Here is an 18,554-nt window from a genome sequence, read left to right as displayed (position 1 = left end):
GTATATCTCTCCAGGAAGAAGGGCGAGGGTGTTTGTTTCATGATTAACTACTCATGGTGTGATTGTGATAACGTACAGGAACTCAAGTCCTTTTGTTGACCCAACCTAGAATACCTCACCATCAAATGCTGACCGTATTACCTCCCAAGAGAATTCTCTTCGGTTAAAGTCACAGTCGTGTATATTCCTCCTCAAGCTAACACCATGACGGGCCACAAAGAACTTCATTGGACTTAATGCAAACTGGAAACCACATATCATGAGGCAGCATTTATTGTACCTGGGGACTTTAATTGAGCAAATTTGAGTAAAACGTTACCGAAGTTCTATAAAGTTATTGCGGGTGTAGCGAAAAGCCATCTGCTTAACACGTGTATATGACAAATAAAATGTGATTTGATAGGTGCCCTTCTTTGTGAGACATTGGAAAACCTCCCTGGCCTTTGCGGTTGAATCTGTGTTTGAAATTCACTGCTCGTCTGAGGGAACTTACAATTTATCTGCATGTGTGGGGAAACAGAGATGAGATTCAAAAATGTTAAATACTATTATTGCACACAGAGTCCATGCAACTTAGTATGTGAATTGTTAGGCTCCCCATAAGAATGGGATGAATGCTTATTGACTCAAGACATTTCATTTGAAAATGTAATACATGTTAGATTTCAGGCTGTAACACAACACAATGTGGAAAAAGTTGAGGGGTTTGGATACTTTGTGAAGGCACAGTATGGGTTATACAATTATTGTGGAACTGTGAATGTTTTTGCTTCCTCAAATGTGATCCGTTTTCATTTCAATACAAAACAGATGCAATGAGCTCTTAATTACTGGCTTCCCTTTTTCCCCCATTCTGACCTTTGCCTACTAATCATCATTCTTCTTTAATTCAGTGTGATTTGGTCATACTTTAGAAAGTTGTGTAGGCTATCTGCTTTGTGTTTTCGATGGAAATGTTACATATCAAAAGTTAACTTTTTTTAATATATACTTTTTCTTTTTGATTCTTGGTCTTGTCCAGTTTTTCTGAGGGAGGAAGCTTTACTGTACAATATACTCCTGAAACATGATAAATGAGCTGAATCAATAAAACCCTGATTTGTGTACTCAATCTCAAATGCTTAATTGCATTTTTGAAAATGAGCATATACAAATTCCAAGACATTTACCATTTTATGCAGTGGGTGATTTTATTTCCTCACCTCATCTTGCATGTATGTGTGTTTCTGGAGGAGGAGCAGTTCCTGGAAGTTTTGCCAGTTTTTCTCCCTGCAGTTGATCTCTTGACAGATGAGGCTGCATGTACAGACTGGATGGCACAGATACATTTAGGAAAAGTTCAATTTAAGAAAGATGTTTACATTTTCAAACAACATTTGACAGGGTGAAATATGAGAAACAGGCCTTCGGTATGCTGTTTAAAAACGACTGGCAAAAATTACACAAAACATCTAGTATCACTTTAATACTCTTATTTTTCATCCTCTGTATTCTATTTTAGCCTGATACATTTACGTGGAGCTTTTTTTAAATGTTTATCTCTGGTTGGCATTTAGGCAAATAGCCTATTATGTCCTTCCTTACATGCTCAGGAGATGATCCATCCAGTGTCTCTGCCTAAAGTCACAGCCACCTGTATGGTAAGGCCTGACCACAGGAGTAGCAGTGTGGGACGTGTCTCTATGAAGATCAAAGGGGCCAGCACAAGTTTCGACAGTTCTAGTGAGAGGATGAGAGAAGCTGCTTCCTCGCAGATGAGTGTGCATGCTTGGTCGCCCGCGTACAATTTGCAAACCAAACACTTCTAAAGAAACGTAATTTGTGTTTAAACAACGACATTCTATTTTGTTTGTAGTAGTTTTTTCGTCAATGTTCACGATGTTACCCGCGAAATATAGTAGTGTTATAGTTTTCTTCACAACTTTTTGGTTTTACGCAACTTTGACACACGGGAGTGGATTTAGTCATTCAACTATTTTGGACCCTCATGGGAAGTATAATCTAAAGTGGAGGTTTGACCGGAGAACTATTACTTTTGAAATAGAAGTGGAAACTAGAGGATATATAGGATTTGGTCTATCTCCCAACGGTGCCATGGCGTCGTCAGACATTGTCATTGGTGGAGTCGCGGATGGGACACCGTATCTACAGGTATGTTACTCACCTGGGTTTTATAGAACGAAAGTGACGCAAGGTATGCCTTGCAGTTTTATCACATGAGAGGTGGGCTACTTTCACTGTAATTTCAACATTACATACATAGTTTAATTGTGCAGCTATATGAAAATTATGATTTATATTACAGTTATGTTTAGCTATTTTCACAGGGCACTTGGGTATATTTGGGGTGTTTACCTGATGAAATAGTATTATCCAGAGCCATGTATTTAGATGAGACATGTATTCCTAAATACATGGCTTTGGATCTAAAAGTAGATTAAATAATAATTGAAAGTTTCCAAATTGAATTTATGGTTATTGGTTAGGTGTAACAAGCTATTGGCCATACCTGTTACTGTTAGTCCGACCCACTGCCTTATGGTAAACTTTTGTGGGCCACAGCCAGCCACTCATGGATTGACTCCAACAGGGTAAAGGGTCTGGATATTGCTACACATCACAGGAAGCTCACTGTGCCTCAGGGATCTGGCAATGATGCCACACAATCTAACACAGTCCCTCTTATTGTGTTACCAGAGGGTCAGGGTCTATGAGGAGACAGCAGCTGTAGTTTTGTGCCAATGTTGTTGTTTGTTGTCATGTATTTACAAGCAATGCTTGGCAGTGATACGGACAAAGACATAACAGCCAGACACTTGCCACAACAAAGCCCTGTATATACCTGGTGCTAAAGTGTCCTGTGTCCTGATCTTGTCCGTATTCTGATTGTGCCCACGTTTTCTGAAATGTGTCTACACATGGTATTAAAATGTGTCTGTTATCCATCCACTGTGTCTGCATTGTGACCAGATTTCCTGGTCCATCCTTGTATGCAAATCATTTCACAGCTATTCTTTCAGAATAAGTTGTATTTATTTTAAGACTTATATTGACAGACAGTCATTTAAATTTCAGACACGGAACATACGACACATTTTCTGAAGCTTTAATAGGAAAACTAGCTTTTTAGATGCTTCCGTTTGCAAATATATACACTATATATTACACACACAAAAGTATGGCATAAGTCAATTGGCCACCTTGTCAATGATTTTAAAGTGTAGGATAATGATGATTTAAATGGTTTCACTGTCCACATGCGTTTGTCCACAAAGCGTGCCTGACTACCTCCGGAGGTGGTCAGGAAGATCTGATCACAATGCGTAGTTTAATCATCTACACCTGTCTAAAGATGTGGGTACCATCAGAGTGTGGAGAAGATCAGGACAACGGAAGCATGTTGGTACCAGGTAGAAACGGGGCTCGAGGCAGTTGGTTAACCACAAATGAAGCATAGTCCTGTGGTAATAGTCATTTAGCTAGTCGTCATCCTAGCTAATGTAATAATACAGTAATAGATCAGTAATTAAGCAAAGTAATGTAATTATCTACCGTGCTCTTTCAATTGTGTCATTGGAACACTGGTTCTCCCAAAGTTTTGTGATTTACATCTATGAATGTATGTTTACATTGAAGGCTCTCTTGTCCCCTCGTTCAGGACAGTGTTATTGCAGACAGGACAGTTGTATTATATCCGGCATGCTTTCAACAGGATTACTTTGCAGACGCCAACAGAAAAGTGCACAGAGATGTGCAGCAGAACTACAGGCTGCAGTATGGCAGGGAGAACAGTACACACACAGTCCTGGCTTTCAGCAGGCACCTCCTGACCTGTGACACAAGTGACAAGGACATCACGGTATGTGGGTGGTGGAAATGTTTTATCAACGGGAAATGTGGAGGTTGATGTTTGCGTGTTTGAATGTGTGCTTGTGTGAGCGTTTTAGTTTCAATGTCAGTTCATGCCCGGTGTGTTATAGTACTTCTTACCGCATTTTCAAATTGAAACTCACTTCTAGATAGAAGATGTGTATGTGTATTGTCTGCCCAGGAAAGCACAGTGAGGGTGATATGGGCCTACCACAGTGAGGATGTGGGACCGTCAGGACCGATGTACCATGGAGTGAACAGGGGGAGGAAGAGTATGCGGCTACTCGACCCAGGAAGTAAAGCTAATGTTTCCTCTGAGATGGACTTTTTCAACTTGCAAAACATAAACGTAAGTGTGACAGCTGGAGAAGAAAAGGTTACTTCTCTCACCCACTATCCATCTCTTAAACAAACTTGATACCACTTCTAGCTTTTATTACTTCACAGGACCTTTTGTACTCTGAGACTGTATTTGCACTGTGTGAGATTTATGATCAGTCCAATTTTATGGAGAGTAAATACAGTATCAGTCTCTCTGTCTGTTTGTTCCTCTCAAGATAGGTGCCAGTGCCATTCAAGGACACTACCTACTGGTGTCAGATATTTAAGATCCAGGAGGTTCAGAAGAAGCACCATATCATTAGAGTAAGTACACACTTGGAATTCATTGAGCTATATTAACAACACAGCAGAAAAATTATAGCAAATCGACAACAGGCTTTCCCTTGAGGAAGGAGTAGCCTATAGTTCAGTCAGCATGCAGTCATCTTGTTTACCTTTCTTTAAAGGCATCTCACCTGGATAATTTCAGAGTTTTTATTTGTCTGCCTGCCTCCCTCTCTCATTGCTGTCGTCTGAAGTGGGTTCCTCTTTCATTGCAGTCATCTGTAGTGTGTTCCATAGAGAAATCTGTAGATACTTCTCCCACTTCTGAGGCACACCTGCTGCTTTTTTGCTGCTCCAAATTGCTATTGTGTATTAAATGAGCCATTATATAAATTATATATTCCAAACATAGTTGAACTAGTATGAAACCAAAAAGCTTTAAAACACACTTGATTAAAGGAGGTAGCACATACAATTTAGATTCAAAAGAATGGTACGATGACACATTCCTTATCCATTTCTTGTTCTAATCCTTAGTGGGATTTGTCATAAAGACCAAATGTGCTTTTTAAACTAGATGTTGATGTTTTACTAAAGGGCCTTAGTTATATTAACATAGTATGGAATAGTAGTTCTGTACTGTATCGTGTTATCATTGGTCAGATCACTTACAGTAGGACTTTTCTGCCAAGTAGAAAACATGAGAGTTGCTTTTAAAGTTGCCATGGCTATGACCTCTGACTTTAGAATCCTTGAGCTCAAAACAGTCTTCAGTCATTAAGTGAACCAGAGCCAGAAAGATATAAATATAGCTAGCTAGCTCTCTCTTCTCTTACATTAATCTGGCTCTTCTGTTCTGCAATCTGCCACTCTGATGATGACAATTAGATCATAGAATGAGAAACACCAGCACCATGCTATCAGAAAAATATGCTCCACTGTCCTTATCCAATTTGTCAGAGGAGTTGTGTAAAGGTTTCAGAAAAGGTCTGGAAAATCCTACCCTTATTAAAAAAAGGTCTGGAAAATCCTACCCTTATTAACAGCTGCAGGGCTCAGAGGATCTCTGTTTCCACTATACATAACACAAACTGTTGTGATATCCCAGATATTGTTGTGAACTCTTATTTTGGAGGGAGCTCTTTGCATGACGAAATAATGTAAGATGATTAAAGTGTTGCCTTTATAGAATTAGTAGAGTAAAATGGAAATCATTTCAGTATCCAAATGCCACGTGGGAGTCGGACTGTTGGGATTAAACATTGTTATTTTTCCATCCCAGATGTTTTCATGTGCGTGTGCATGATGTGTGAGTCAGTGAGTGAGAGGCAGTATGTAAGACATCTGTTATTATGCGTGATATGAATGGGACTGTCTCCTCCAATTCATCTGTGGTCTATAAAGAAACGCTACTATTGTTCTTTTGGTGTTTTATGGCATTTATACAGAAGTTGAAAAGGCCCATCTAATTTTCCCTGTGCACGTTATACCAATAATCCTATCTTGACACTTCAAAAAGACCCCACTCCCATGATATTTTCTCAGTCACGGTTTCTGTCCCTACCCTCCGTTCCACCTCCTTCGTCCCTCTGGGGGATTTGGTCTTTCACCACCTCACTCCACCCTCTATTATCTTGGGCACCGCAACCTCACCTCCTGTTTAGATGACTCTATGACTTTCAAGACTTCCTGAAAACTGTCTACATGACATGCTTATTTTAGTTTGATAGATGTATTCTATTCAATGAAGTTCTTTATTCAGAGAAAGCGGCATATAAAGTGTTCTATGAAGGCAGAGTTTGTTACACAGTGTACCATATCGTCTAACAAGAGAGGCGCTATCCTTCCTCTCTCATGGCACAATCTCAACCTCAAACTTAGACTACCACGGCTGCTTCCACCATGAATAAATATATTTGAGAAAAAGTAGGAAGAATGTCTAAATATTAATACGGTGTTCATGGGCCAAGCTTTGGTCTTGTGTCCTGTTGATTTTAAAGGAGGCCTCACAGTATGATGTCACGGTTTGCCCAGCAGGCAGCAAGCTGCTTTTCCCAGATTCTAAGTCCAACCTAGAGGCCCCCAGGCCCATTGAGGAAAAACTTATTTATTTACATTTATTTTTCACTACTTTCATCCTGAAGTGAGCAGGGCCTACCCAATCCTGTTTATCCCCTCTTGTGTGAAACCTACCGTTGAGAGCAATATAATTGAGGTTTGACCCTTTCCTGCAGTCAAATGACTAAATAGACTTCTAGTGGCCTCATGGGTGGAATGTTGTGAAAAAAATGTTATTATTTTATAATTAATAAACTGCAAAAATGTGGTGTTTCAATGTCAAGCGGTTTTGTTATATTTCAGTCTTCTCTGATGTATATAAAGTGTAATATTGGGATGCAAATTCAAAATGGAATACATTTCAAAATACTAATATCTGACATGGTACAGGTGTCTTCTTTTTTTTAAGCCCATAACCATGTGTGTATTCTTTTGTTTCAAAGTAGATTTGTTTAAGACTACCAAGAAATAATCTGTGTGGCCCTGATTTAGCCCACTGCAGTAAAAGTTAAGGCAAGTGTAGGCAATTCAAAGGAAGCCAACCGGGGTTAGAATACAGTAACATTTACTACTTCCTTCTTTCTTCTTTTTGTTTACAGATTGAGCCTTTGATTCAAAGGGGCCATGAAAACCTGGTTCATCACATTTTGTTGTATCAATGTGATAGCACCTTGAATGAGAGTGAGCTCAAGGCTGGCCATGAATGTTACCATCCAAATATGCCTGACTCCTTTCTCACGTGTGAGACGATAGTCTTCGCCTGGGCCATTGGTGGCGAGGTGGGCAATTGGTTTAAATATGTAGTCATTTTTAATTCAGTGTTATAAAACTTTTCATTAGCCACTTGTATTTCCATGTATCAGAGTGATCATGTAAGCTTCCTTATTGACATGTTCAGTATGCCTCTCAATCTACCCTTACAGGGGTTCACCTACCCACCCCATGTTGGGCTGTCCATTGGCACATCAATAGACCCTGTCTATGTCCTGATGGAGGTCCACTATGACAACCCAGCCTTTCAACAAGGTATAGTACACCCACAAGGACACGTCATGTTGCATTACAAACAATGAATGTGACTTGTCTGCCTTCACTCTATTGTAATTTTCCCGTTTCACCCATTCACACTTGTGTGGCAAAGTGATATCTACAGCACTTTACAGTTCAACAGTCAGTCACCCTGTTCATTGTAATGTTACTGTTTCATTGTCAGGAGTGGTGGACAGCTCTGGCCTGCGTCTGTTCTACACCCCAGAGTTGCGTCAGTATGACGCAGGAGTGATAGAGACAGGTGTGTGGGTGAGTCTGTACCACATGCTGCCTCCAGGCATGCAGGAGTACATCTCAGAGGGACACTGTACCCGCGAGTGTTTGCAGGAGGTAAGAAAGCCAGCTATGGCGGAGTCTTTCAAACTGGTGCGATGCCTGACATTCCCATTTCACTGGGGATCAACAGGAGTCAAACATCCACTGTTAAATTACTGTTATGCTATACCACCAACAGTGACAAGCCTCCATTTTAGTCTTGCTACGTGCCCAAAATAGTGATCATCCAAAAGTGCAATAAAACTAAAAAGCACTTTCTGCATCTGTGAGAGAATATCTATTTGCTCCTCCATCAGTCCCTAGGCCAGGAGATGCCCAGCGGAGTTAGGGTGTTTGCTGTTCTGATGCATGCTCACCTAGCTGGCCGCGCCATCAGAACCAGACACTTCCGGGGACAGGAGGAGCTGCAGCCCCTGTCACATGATGAGGAGTTTGACTTCAACTTCCAGGAGTTCCAGCTGCTGAAGGACGAGAGGCTGCTGTTACCTGTTGGTACTCTGAAATACTGTTTAGCTGACACATTAAAGGTAGACTCAGTGATATGATGTAGGCGCACAAAGTAAACAGCAGAGTGGGTCAATTTCCACAACAACTAAGAGCGTTGAAGAGTAAGGATAAACTTCTCCACTGTTTTCGTCCTGTACCTACCACACTCTAACAACGTGAAGCGAACACATGCATATGCGCAGGTACTGTGTGTGACCGTGAGAGAGAATTCTTGCATCTCGCTCACCGCAATATCTGTGGTGCTGCTCGTGGCAACATCATTTTGCTGAGTCTACCTTTATATAGTGTAGGAAATATGGGATTATAAATCTACCGCTTGAGCTTGCCATGCAGGTTGAAGCATGTTCCCCTCTCCCTGTGATGAACAGTAATGATTGATGATTGCATGACTTTGATCCACCTACATAGATAAAGGACATAATTAGAGGTTCATCTTTTGGCCGTTGCCTCGTACCGTCGACCGCAGCATAGCCATGCTAAAACCACAGGAAATCACACCTCCTTGTACTGTATATTACTGCTTTAGTGTTATCGTAATTATGTACTTTAATGAAAACACAATTTTGTTTGATGTGGGGTTCTGTCACGTTCGTCATAGTGAGGAGACCAAGGCGCAGCGTGATTTGAATACATTCTTCTTTTAATAACGAAGAACACGTAAACAAAACGACCGTGAAGCTATATACCACGAGTTCTGAAACAGGCAACTACACATAGACAATAACCCACAGATAAACCAAGGAATATGGCTACCTAAATATGGTTCCCAATCAGAGGCAACGATAAACAGCTGCCTCTGATTGAGAACCAATCCAGGCAACCATAGACATATACACCCCTAGACTAGAAAACCCCCTAGACATACAAAACCCCCTAGACAATACAAAAACTAAACACACCACCCTTGTCACACCCTGACCTAACCAAATAAATAAGAAAACAAAGATAACTAAGGTCAGGGTGTGACAGGTTCTAAAGGGTGTGACAGCTTCACAACCACAGAAGAGCCTTGATTTTAATCTTTCTTTTCAGGGTGACAATTTGATCACAGAATGCAAGTACACCACAAAAGACAGACAAAACATGACCTGGGTAAGAATGCACTACTCAGAATCCACATGGATAAATGAATACTTATTTTGCCAGCTTTCTCTATTATTTTCTTCCTTTTGCTTTTATGGGGCCTTTGAAACTGAGCTGTCAGCTCTGACATGGTGAATCCAGCTCATCCTTAAGATGTGGCTTCTTCCTAATGATCTGTTTTATGTGAGTTTACAGAGATCACCTAATTTTTTACATGTGTGCTATTGTTCCTCAGACGGAGCCTATTTGAGCTTATGTTTCAAATCTGTCTCTGTGTTTCTATGATTTGATGATTTGGTTGATTGCAGTACGGAACAAAAATCATCATGTTTATGACAACATTACACAACCCTTCAGGGTAGAACTATGGGGTTATTGCTTTGACTTCAGATGTAACATAAGATGGACACAAAGCCCATATTGTTTTTGAACCATTCTTACCTTTGAAGAAAAATTACACAGAAGGATGTCATCATTCCTGTTACACAATTACAAATTAATAGATCAGTAGAATTAGTATACTTAAATGGAATGGAATTTAGTGTTCTGTACTTACCGGTAATATAAATGAGTTGTGTTTCCCCTGCATGAACCTCTTGGTTGATACTTTTAGACATACAGTGCCGTCAAAAAGTATTTGCCTCCTTTCTGATTTTCTCTACCTTTGCATATTTTTGATACTGAATGTTATCAGATCTTCAACCAAAACCTACTATTAGATTAAGGGAACCTGAGTGAACAAATAACACAACATATACATACTTATTTCATTTATTTAATTAACAAAGTTATGCAACACCCAATGCCCCTGTGTGAAAATGTAATTGCCCCATTACACTTAATAACTGGTTGTGCCACCTTTAGCTGCAATGACTGCAACCAAATGCTTCCTGTAGTTGTTGATCCGTCTCTCACATCACTGTGGAGGAATTTTGGCCCACCTTTGCATGCAGAACTGCTTGAACTCCGTGACATTTGTAGGTTTTCAAACATAAACTGCTCATTTCAAGTCCTGCCACAACATCTCAATTGGGATTAGTTCTGGACTTTGACTAAGCTATTACAAAACTTTGATTTTGTTGCTTTTTAGCCATTTTCATGTGATTGTGTGTTTTGGATCATTGTCTTCTGCATAACCACACATGGCCTGACATTCTCCTGTAGAATTCTCTGATACAGAGCAGAATTCATGGTTCCTTCTATTAAGGTAAGTTGGCCTGGTTCCTGAGGCAGCAAAGCATTCCAAAACCATCACACTACCACCACCATGCTTGACCATTGGTATGAGGTTCTTACTGTGGAATGCAGTGTTTGGTTTTTGCCAGGCATAATGGAACCCATCTCATCCAAAAAGCACTTGGAAGGAAGCACCTGGATGATCATCAAGACTCTTGGAAGAATGTTATATGGACAAAAGTAAAACCAAACACTACATTCCACAGTAAGAACCTTATACCAACGGTCAAGCATGGTGGTGGTAGTGTGATGGTTCGGGGATGCTTTGCTGACTGGACGACTTACCTTAATAGAAGGAACCATGAATTCCGCTCTGTATCAGAGAATTCTACAGGAGAATGTCAGGCAATGCGTCTGTGAGCTGAAGCTGAAGCGCAGCTGGGTCATGCGGTAAGACAACGATCCAAAACACACAATCAAGTCTACATGAAAATGGCTAAAAAGCAACACATTTTAAGTTTTGGAATGGCCTATTCAAAGTCCAGACCTAATCCCAATTGAGATGTTGTGGCAGGACTTGAAATGAACAGTTCATGCTTGAAAACCCACAAATGTCACTGAGTTCAAGCAGTTCTGCATGGAAGATTGGGCCAAAATTCCTCCACAGATACGTGAGAGACGGATCAACAACTACAGGAAGCATTTGGTTGCAGTCATTGCAGCTAAAGGTGGCACAGCCAGTTATTGAGTGTAATGGGGCAATTTATTTTTCACACAGGGGCATTGGGTGTTGCATAACTTTGTTTATTAAATAAATGAAATATGCATGTAATTGTTGTGTTATTTGTTCACTCAGGTTCCCTTTATCTAATATTAAGTTTTGGTTGAAGATCTGATAACATTCAGTATCAAAAATTTGCAAAAGTAGAACAAATTAGAAAGGAGGCAAATACTTTTTCACGGCACTGTACTGTATGTGTTACAGGCTGTCTGTTCTTAGCTGAACAATCTGTCTGCAGATACCCCCCAGGACCACAGATGGGATCTTGGTTATATAGTTGTTTGCAGCTACTGGCATGGTTTTTTACAGAGACATCAAATGACTGATGACTACAGTCGTAAAACAGGGCTCCTTCTCTTCTAGAGTTACTCTCTACTGCTCAGGAGTAAACATGCCAACCAATTGTTATTCTGGAACAATATAAAACAGAATTGTATTCCATTACAACTTTGTCACCACAAGGTACTGTTATTGTGTCAGCTTCGTGTTAGACATAATACAGCCTGAAGTGGTACTTAATCTATATCAGTCACATGTTTTCAGAAGCAGATTTTCATGATTTCTTAGTGGTTTACAAGGACCCTGGTGCCAAATCTTAGTGTTTGTTGAAGTTCATGATTGTTACACAGATATCCATGTTGTTGTGGGGCTAAATAGAATAGAATAGAAGTGTAATTTGATAACAGTAAAGTAGAGTAAAGGCAGTGGTGCAGACTACACGCTGTGCGTAGGACCCCAGCGGCCCCCCACCATCATTTTGTAAATGCTATTGTAAACAACATTTTAGGAACTGAGTCAAGGTCTCAACTTATTGTTGAGAGATAGCATACTAGAATACACAATGTGCAATTTTGTAATTTGGTTGTGCATCAGCAGTTTTTCTCTTGTCATGTCACTGACAGTCACTCGATTATCCCATATCAGCTAACATTTTATAAGACTGCAAGGATTATAAGTCTAGCCAGCTATCTAAACCTTCATCGCTGAATTAGGAAGGGCACATGCCCAGGGGCCCTGACCTCCAGGGGGCCACTGACCTCCAGGGGCCCCCATTGATTTTGTTAGTCATCCAGATGTTGTATGAACATGGCATAAGCCAAGGCTAAATGTGTACAATATCAGAAAATTAGCTTTAGAACAGCAACATTTTCTCTCCACCCCATATAAAATGTTGTAGAATTGTTGGAAAATGGCATTAAAACTGCAAAATGTTCAATCCTCTGCCAAGAGGGAGGCCACTAAAATGCCTGCGAGGTGGTGGGAGGGCAACCAAATCTCACTTAGGGCCCGCAAAAGGCTGAAGGGCCCGCAAAAGGCTATGTAACCCTTAATGTACCTGTTGTATTGGTATTTAGTATACAGAATAGGGAAAGGGGGTTACCTAGTCAGTTCCACAACTGAATGCATTGAACCAAAATGTGTCTTCCACATTTAACCCAACCCCTCTGAATTAGAGAAGTGTGGGGGCTGCCTTAATCGACATCATCGGCAACCAGGGAGTAGTTGATGTTGGGGGTTATCTGCCTTGCTCAACTGCAGAACGGCAGAATGTTCTACCTTGCCGGTTTGGGGATTCAAACCAGTGACGTTTTGGTTACTGGCCCAATGCTCTTAACCACTTGATTTCTAGATGATTTTCCCTCTGGCTATTCTCTCAGGGTGGTTTGACCACCAGGGATGAGATGTGTCTGTCCTACCTGCTCTACTATCCCAGAGTGAATCTGGCCAGGTGTGAGAGCCTCCCTGAGATCATCGGGCAGCTTAAGTTCATCGGAGTCAAAGAGATCCAGGTGCCTGTCACGTAAGTAAGAGGCTCTGTACTGCGACTGCAATACCCATGTAGCGGTTCAAGTTGGAACCTGTAATATCAATTGGGGAAGATCATTTTTATGTGAAGTGTTTTCTCTGCCTGGAGCACCTTACAAATGTCAAAGGTCATACACAATGCATTATCATGGAGAAGTTATGTTCCAAATGAGTTACTGCATGATATAGATATAGATGATGCATGATATAGAGATTAAATACGTCCCCCCAGGCCTGGGAGAGAGAATAGGGGAACGACTGGAAGAGGTTTATCGTACAAAGAGATTGCATGTCATAGGAAGGAGGAAAGGACAGAGGAATATGGGGTATAGTCCCAAAGAGCTCATAGTCACACTAGCCCAGTGGGGTCAACATGTAGAGCACATCTGAAATTGAGCACAGTGGTACTCTTTTTCCTGTTTTATATGGTTCTGTTTTGTTTTACCAGTTAGCATGCTGGACTTTGACAGCAAGATATACAAAGCAATAGTTTTATTGTTTTCCTTAATATGTTTTTGCTCTTGCATTCCATTCATTTAGTTCAAAATAACATACTGTTCATCCATTTAAATTAGAAAATGCACAATATTTGTCTCTGTAGCTAGATTCCCATTCAATTGGTGACCATTTTTCATAGGAATATTCTCAAATCTGAATAAAGAAAATATTAGCATTTTCCCTCTAGTGGTGTTTCCACCAAACTAACTTGTTGTAGAGAAAAATCTGTGCCTGATGACATAGTGCACACAAAATGTACATTTTTGCTTAAGTTTTCATTACCGAATAAAAAATCTAAAGTTCAACTGATAGTTTTGTCACAAAAACTGTTGCGTTACATAGCAAATGTGCCTACTCTGGTTTTAGCACCTGCGCTCTAGGCAACAGCTCACATACAAAGTGAGGGTAGGCTAGTCTACATGATGACGTTATTATGGATGCAGGAGAATATTTGTATTTGTCAAACAGCAGTCACGCATCGATCATCATGTCACCAGACAAGACCCTCGGTATTTATTGGAAGGGAGCATCAAGCTCTTAGCGTGCACTTTCAACACCCACTTCATCTGGAGCCTAATAAACTGTGTGGTTTCCCGAGTCGTAGTTGGAGGATCACATACCATATCATCTTATAGAAATCTTTGATATCATCACGTGACTTTCCAAGTTTGCTTTCATGTGATGGTTATTATATCAGTATTTGCACTTACAGGCGTTTCCACTGCTATTTCTCGCATAATACATTTTACTGACACCCACCACTGTCGAATAAACATAGTATCTGTAGGTATTTATAAAATTGTACAGAAACCTGTTTTTATCACAGCTGTCCTGTTTTTTATACTGTATGACTTTACTTGCATGAAAACTGGATGATAGCATGCTTAGTGAAACAAATAATTTTACCATTAAGTTTTTCCATCTTTGCTTTTATGCAAATAAAATGACAATGGCATCAAAAGCAGATGTGAAATCCTGAAACATAACATCAATCTACTTCATGTAATCAAGTCAGTTCATTGTCAGTATGTCAGTAAATTAAATAAACATAGTGCAACCTATTCCTTAACTGATGCTACTGCAGGTATTGTAATGTGTCCATGGTGTTTCCTGTCCATATGCCCCTGAGTGGTAAGTTGTGTAAGCGAGACCTTAGCCCTGAGAACAGTTTGTTAAAAAAGGCCTGGAAATGAGTCTATTTGATGGGTTGGGCTGCTGGAGTGCGTTTTCTGTTCCTGCTATTAATGCATGGCTACACTCGTTTTATTCCAAGAAGCCTTGTCATGAAGAGGAACACCAACCTTCTATAAACAAAAACAGGCCTTAGCAGGAAACAGCAGTCCCACTTTCCCTAATGTCTTCCTCATGGAAATGCTTTTGGAAGGATTTAGTTAGCAGCTGCTGTTTTTCCTTCTGACCATAAATTGTAAAAATGTTTAATAATGTAGAGTGCATTCGGAAAGTATTCAGACCCCTTCACTTTTTACACATTATGTTACATTACAGCCTTATTCTAATATTGATTATATTGTTTTTCCCCTCCTCAATCTACACACAATGCCCCATAATGACAAAACAAAAACAGGTTTTTAAATGTTTGCATATTTATTAAAAAAAAATCTAAATTGAAATATCACATTTACATAAGTATTCAGACCCGTTACTCAGTACTTTGTTGAAGCACCTTTGGTAGCGATTACAGCCTTGAGTCTTCTTGGGTATGACACTACAAGCTTGGCACACCTGTATTTGGGGAGTTTCTCATATTATTCTCTGCAGATCCTCTCAAGCTCTGTCAGGTTGGATGGGGAGCGTCGCTGAACAGCTATTTTCAGATCTTTCCAGAGATGCTCGATCGGGTACAAGTCCGGTCTCTGGCCGGGCCACTCAGGGACATTCAGAGACTTGTCCCGAAGCCACTCCTGCCTTGTCTTGGCTGTGTGTTTAGGTTAGTCATGTGCCTTTTACTGGGGAGTGGCTTATGTCTGGCCACTCTACCATAACGGCCTGATTGGTGGCGTGCTGCAGAGATGATTGTCCTTCTGGAAAGTTCTCCCATCTCCACAGAGGAACTCTAGAGATCTGTCAGAGTGACCATCGCGTTCTTGGTCACCTCCCTGACCAAGGCCCTTCTACCCTGGTTGCTCAGTTTGGCTGGGCAGCCAGCTCTAGAAAGAGTCTTGGTGGAAGAGTATTGGTTCTTCCATTTAAGAATGATGGAGATCACTGTGTTCTTGGGGACCTTCAATGCTGCAGAAATGTTTTGGTGCCCTTCCCCAGATCTGTGCCTCGACACAATCCTGTCTCTGAGCTCTACGGACAATTCCTTCGACCTCTTGGCTTGGTTTTGTCAACTGTGGGACCTTATATACTGTAGACGGGTACTGTAGGTGCCTTTCCAAAACATGTCCAATCAATTGAATTTACCACAGGTGGGCTCCAATCAAGATGTAGAAAAATCTCAAGGATGATCAATGGAACAGGATGCACCTGAGATCAATTTCGAGTCTCATAGTAAAGAGTCTGAATACTTATGTAAATAAGGTATTTCTGTTTTTATTTTTAATAACTGTAAAAAAAAAAAATCCTGTTTTCGCCTCGTTGTTATAGGGTATTTTGTGTAGATTCGTTTTTTTAAATTATTGAATCAATTTTAGAATAAATCTGTAACGTAACAAAATGTGGATAAAGTGAAGGGGTCTGAATACTTTACAATGCACTGAACAGTGGCTGATATATTGTGCATCAGCATGTGTATGGTAAATATTCTACCTTTAATATTCTTCATTTTACATTCTACATTTCACTTACTGTATATTCTTCTTCTGTCATAGGACCTGGCCTTTCATGATCAAGAGCCCAAAGAAGTACAGCAGCCTCTCCTTCACAGAGGCCATGGACAAGTACAGGTGGTCGAAGAACAGAGGGAAGTCCTTCAACGAGATGGTTCTACAGCTGCCCATGAATGTGCGCTGCTCCAAGTGGGGGCAGGACGAGTGGTCGGTGAGTGTTCAGTCAGGGCTGGAGTTAATGTAGTGCTTTCAATTAGTCACTGACTAGGGAACCAATGAATCTGTGTCCTTTCACTCTTCTGGGATGTTGATTTATATAAATGTTGATCACTTATTTGTTTAAAATCGACTGTATAATATATGATTGAATGTGTTTTAAATAGTAATTTTCCTCACTGTATTTCATAGTTATACATTTGTCCCTCTCTTTTGTTTCCCCTCCAGATTCAAGGGACCATAGTGTCACCACCAGAGGTGAAGTCCGAAGTCAAGCCTCCCTCCACGATGTGCCGTTCTGCCTCAGAGCCACACAGTGGAGTGGTTCTACTCTTTACCATGTGCCTCACGTACTCTATAGTCCAGACCTGTTTAAGCCTTTAGTCTATAGCCAGACCACTGTGTGAATCACACCACTCACTCTCTCACACCGGCTGTGGAAGATGTTGTTTGACTGAAGAAGACATTCCTAGAATCTCTCCGCCCTATTCATTCATTATGTGTTATTGGGATGTCTGTTGAATGCAAATTCAGTCTTTGATCAGCAACAATAGAAGACGGTTCTAGAATGACTTCTCTGACTTGATCGGAGTGTGAATTATTATAAGGAATCTTCCATCGGATGGGCTGAAGTTCACATGTTGGAAAAAAAATGTTTTGTTGTTGTCTAAATATATACATGTATAAACCATACTTTTTATATTCTGTGTGTCCAAAAGTTAATACATGTTTAAAGAGTTTTATTTTGTAGTTATAAGTATTACCTATGGTCAAGTTTGGGTTGTTAGTTATTTATTTTGAGTATAAGACAAGACCCTTTTGCTAGTATTGCTCATGATGCGTTCTTCATAGCTTATGATTGGAATTCTCTAGACCTGAGTACATTACTTGACAAGTCTACATAGAAACATAGTAATAGATGATTTCCCTGATCCCATTATCCTGTGGCAGCTCAGGGGGGGTTTCAGTACTGTAAGGCCACTGTTATGGCCTTGGGCTCCCTGGTACCGCTAGGAACATCTCTCCCTAAGGCCGCAGGGCCACCAGCACCGCTAGTCCGACTTACAGCGATTACTCTGACTGACTAACTCTAATGTGCAAACGTCCCATATAGTCACAAACAGGTCAAAAAGGAAGGTCTCGTTCTTGCTGTTCTGCATGTGTTATGTGGTTAGTGTTTGGAGAGAAGAGTCATGGAAAATTGAATATTGTGTTATTTACAGATCAAGTGGATTTCAAAGCATGAATATTTGAATGGATGAATGGATGGATATTTAATCTAATGGATACAGCAAGATACATCAGTGGGATACGGACGCAAGAGAAGGTATGTGAATTATTAGATGACATGGGACCATTATGAAAATGTACTGCCATCATTGTCTTTTACTAGGTTATATAGTGTTTTGTTTCTCTTTGTGTCTCTAGTCAGGCTGGATTATTATGAAAAGGTCGTTTTCTCACAGGGGATGGACTTAGCTGTTTTGAATTTGCCACCATCTGCAGTGTGGGACTGATGTATTGTTTCAGACAGTCATGGGTGAAAACATTACTTTTTTCCCCCTTGGGCTACCTCTCTGTCCAAAAGTTATTCTGTCTGTGTTCTACACTTAGAAAACAAGGGGACATCTAGAACCTAAAAGAGTGATTTGGCTGTCCACAGAGGAGAACCCTTTGTTGAACCCTTTTGGTTCCAGGTGGAACCCTTTTGGGTTCAACGTATAACCCTCTGTGGAAAGGGGATCTACATGGAACCCAAAATGGTTCTAGCTGAAATCCAACCAGGTAGCCCAACAGTGGTTCTCCTATGGGGACAGCCGGGGAACCGTTTTTGA

General features: G+C 40.5%; 1 protein-coding gene across 1 annotated transcript; it reads left to right on the top strand.

Moving 5' to 3' along the window:
• The first annotated feature begins 3 nt into the window (after positions 1 to 3).
• On the top strand, positions 4 to 17,421 carry LOC110529542 (DBH-like monooxygenase protein 1 homolog). The gene is made up of 12 exons (XM_021611798.2): positions 4 to 2,151; positions 3,713 to 3,859; positions 4,052 to 4,219; positions 4,432 to 4,515; positions 7,134 to 7,313; positions 7,458 to 7,560; positions 7,748 to 7,914; positions 8,157 to 8,348; positions 9,400 to 9,459; positions 13,066 to 13,208; positions 16,546 to 16,714; positions 16,948 to 17,421. The coding sequence occupies exons 1-12, from the start codon at positions 1,870 to 1,872 to the stop codon at positions 17,101 to 17,103; spliced, it is 1,851 nt and encodes a 616-aa protein (XP_021467473.2). The 5' UTR covers positions 4 to 1,869; the 3' UTR covers positions 17,104 to 17,421.
• The last annotated feature ends 1,133 nt before the right edge of the window (positions 17,422 to 18,554 follow it).

Source organism: Oncorhynchus mykiss, chromosome 8 (assembly GCF_013265735.2).
Source record: "Oncorhynchus mykiss isolate Arlee chromosome 8, USDA_OmykA_1.1, whole genome shotgun sequence".
Taxonomy (NCBI): domain Eukaryota; kingdom Metazoa; phylum Chordata; class Actinopteri; order Salmoniformes; family Salmonidae; genus Oncorhynchus; species Oncorhynchus mykiss.
This window is presented reverse-complemented; position numbering and strand designations above follow the sequence as displayed.

Excerpts from the sequence above, each read along its gene's own strand:
- LOC110529542 (XM_021611798.2), top strand. The coding sequence starts at position 1,870 with ATGTTCACGATGTTACCCGCGAAATATAGTAGTGTTATAGTTTTCTTC. Across the intron at positions 8,349-9,399 it reads ACGAGAGGCTGCTGTTACCT|GGTGACAATTTGATCACAGA; the intron begins GTTGGTACTCTG and ends CTTTCTTTTCAG. Across the intron at positions 16,715-16,947 it reads GGGGGCAGGACGAGTGGTCG|ATTCAAGGGACCATAGTGTC; the intron begins GTGAGTGTTCAG and ends TTTCCCCTCCAG.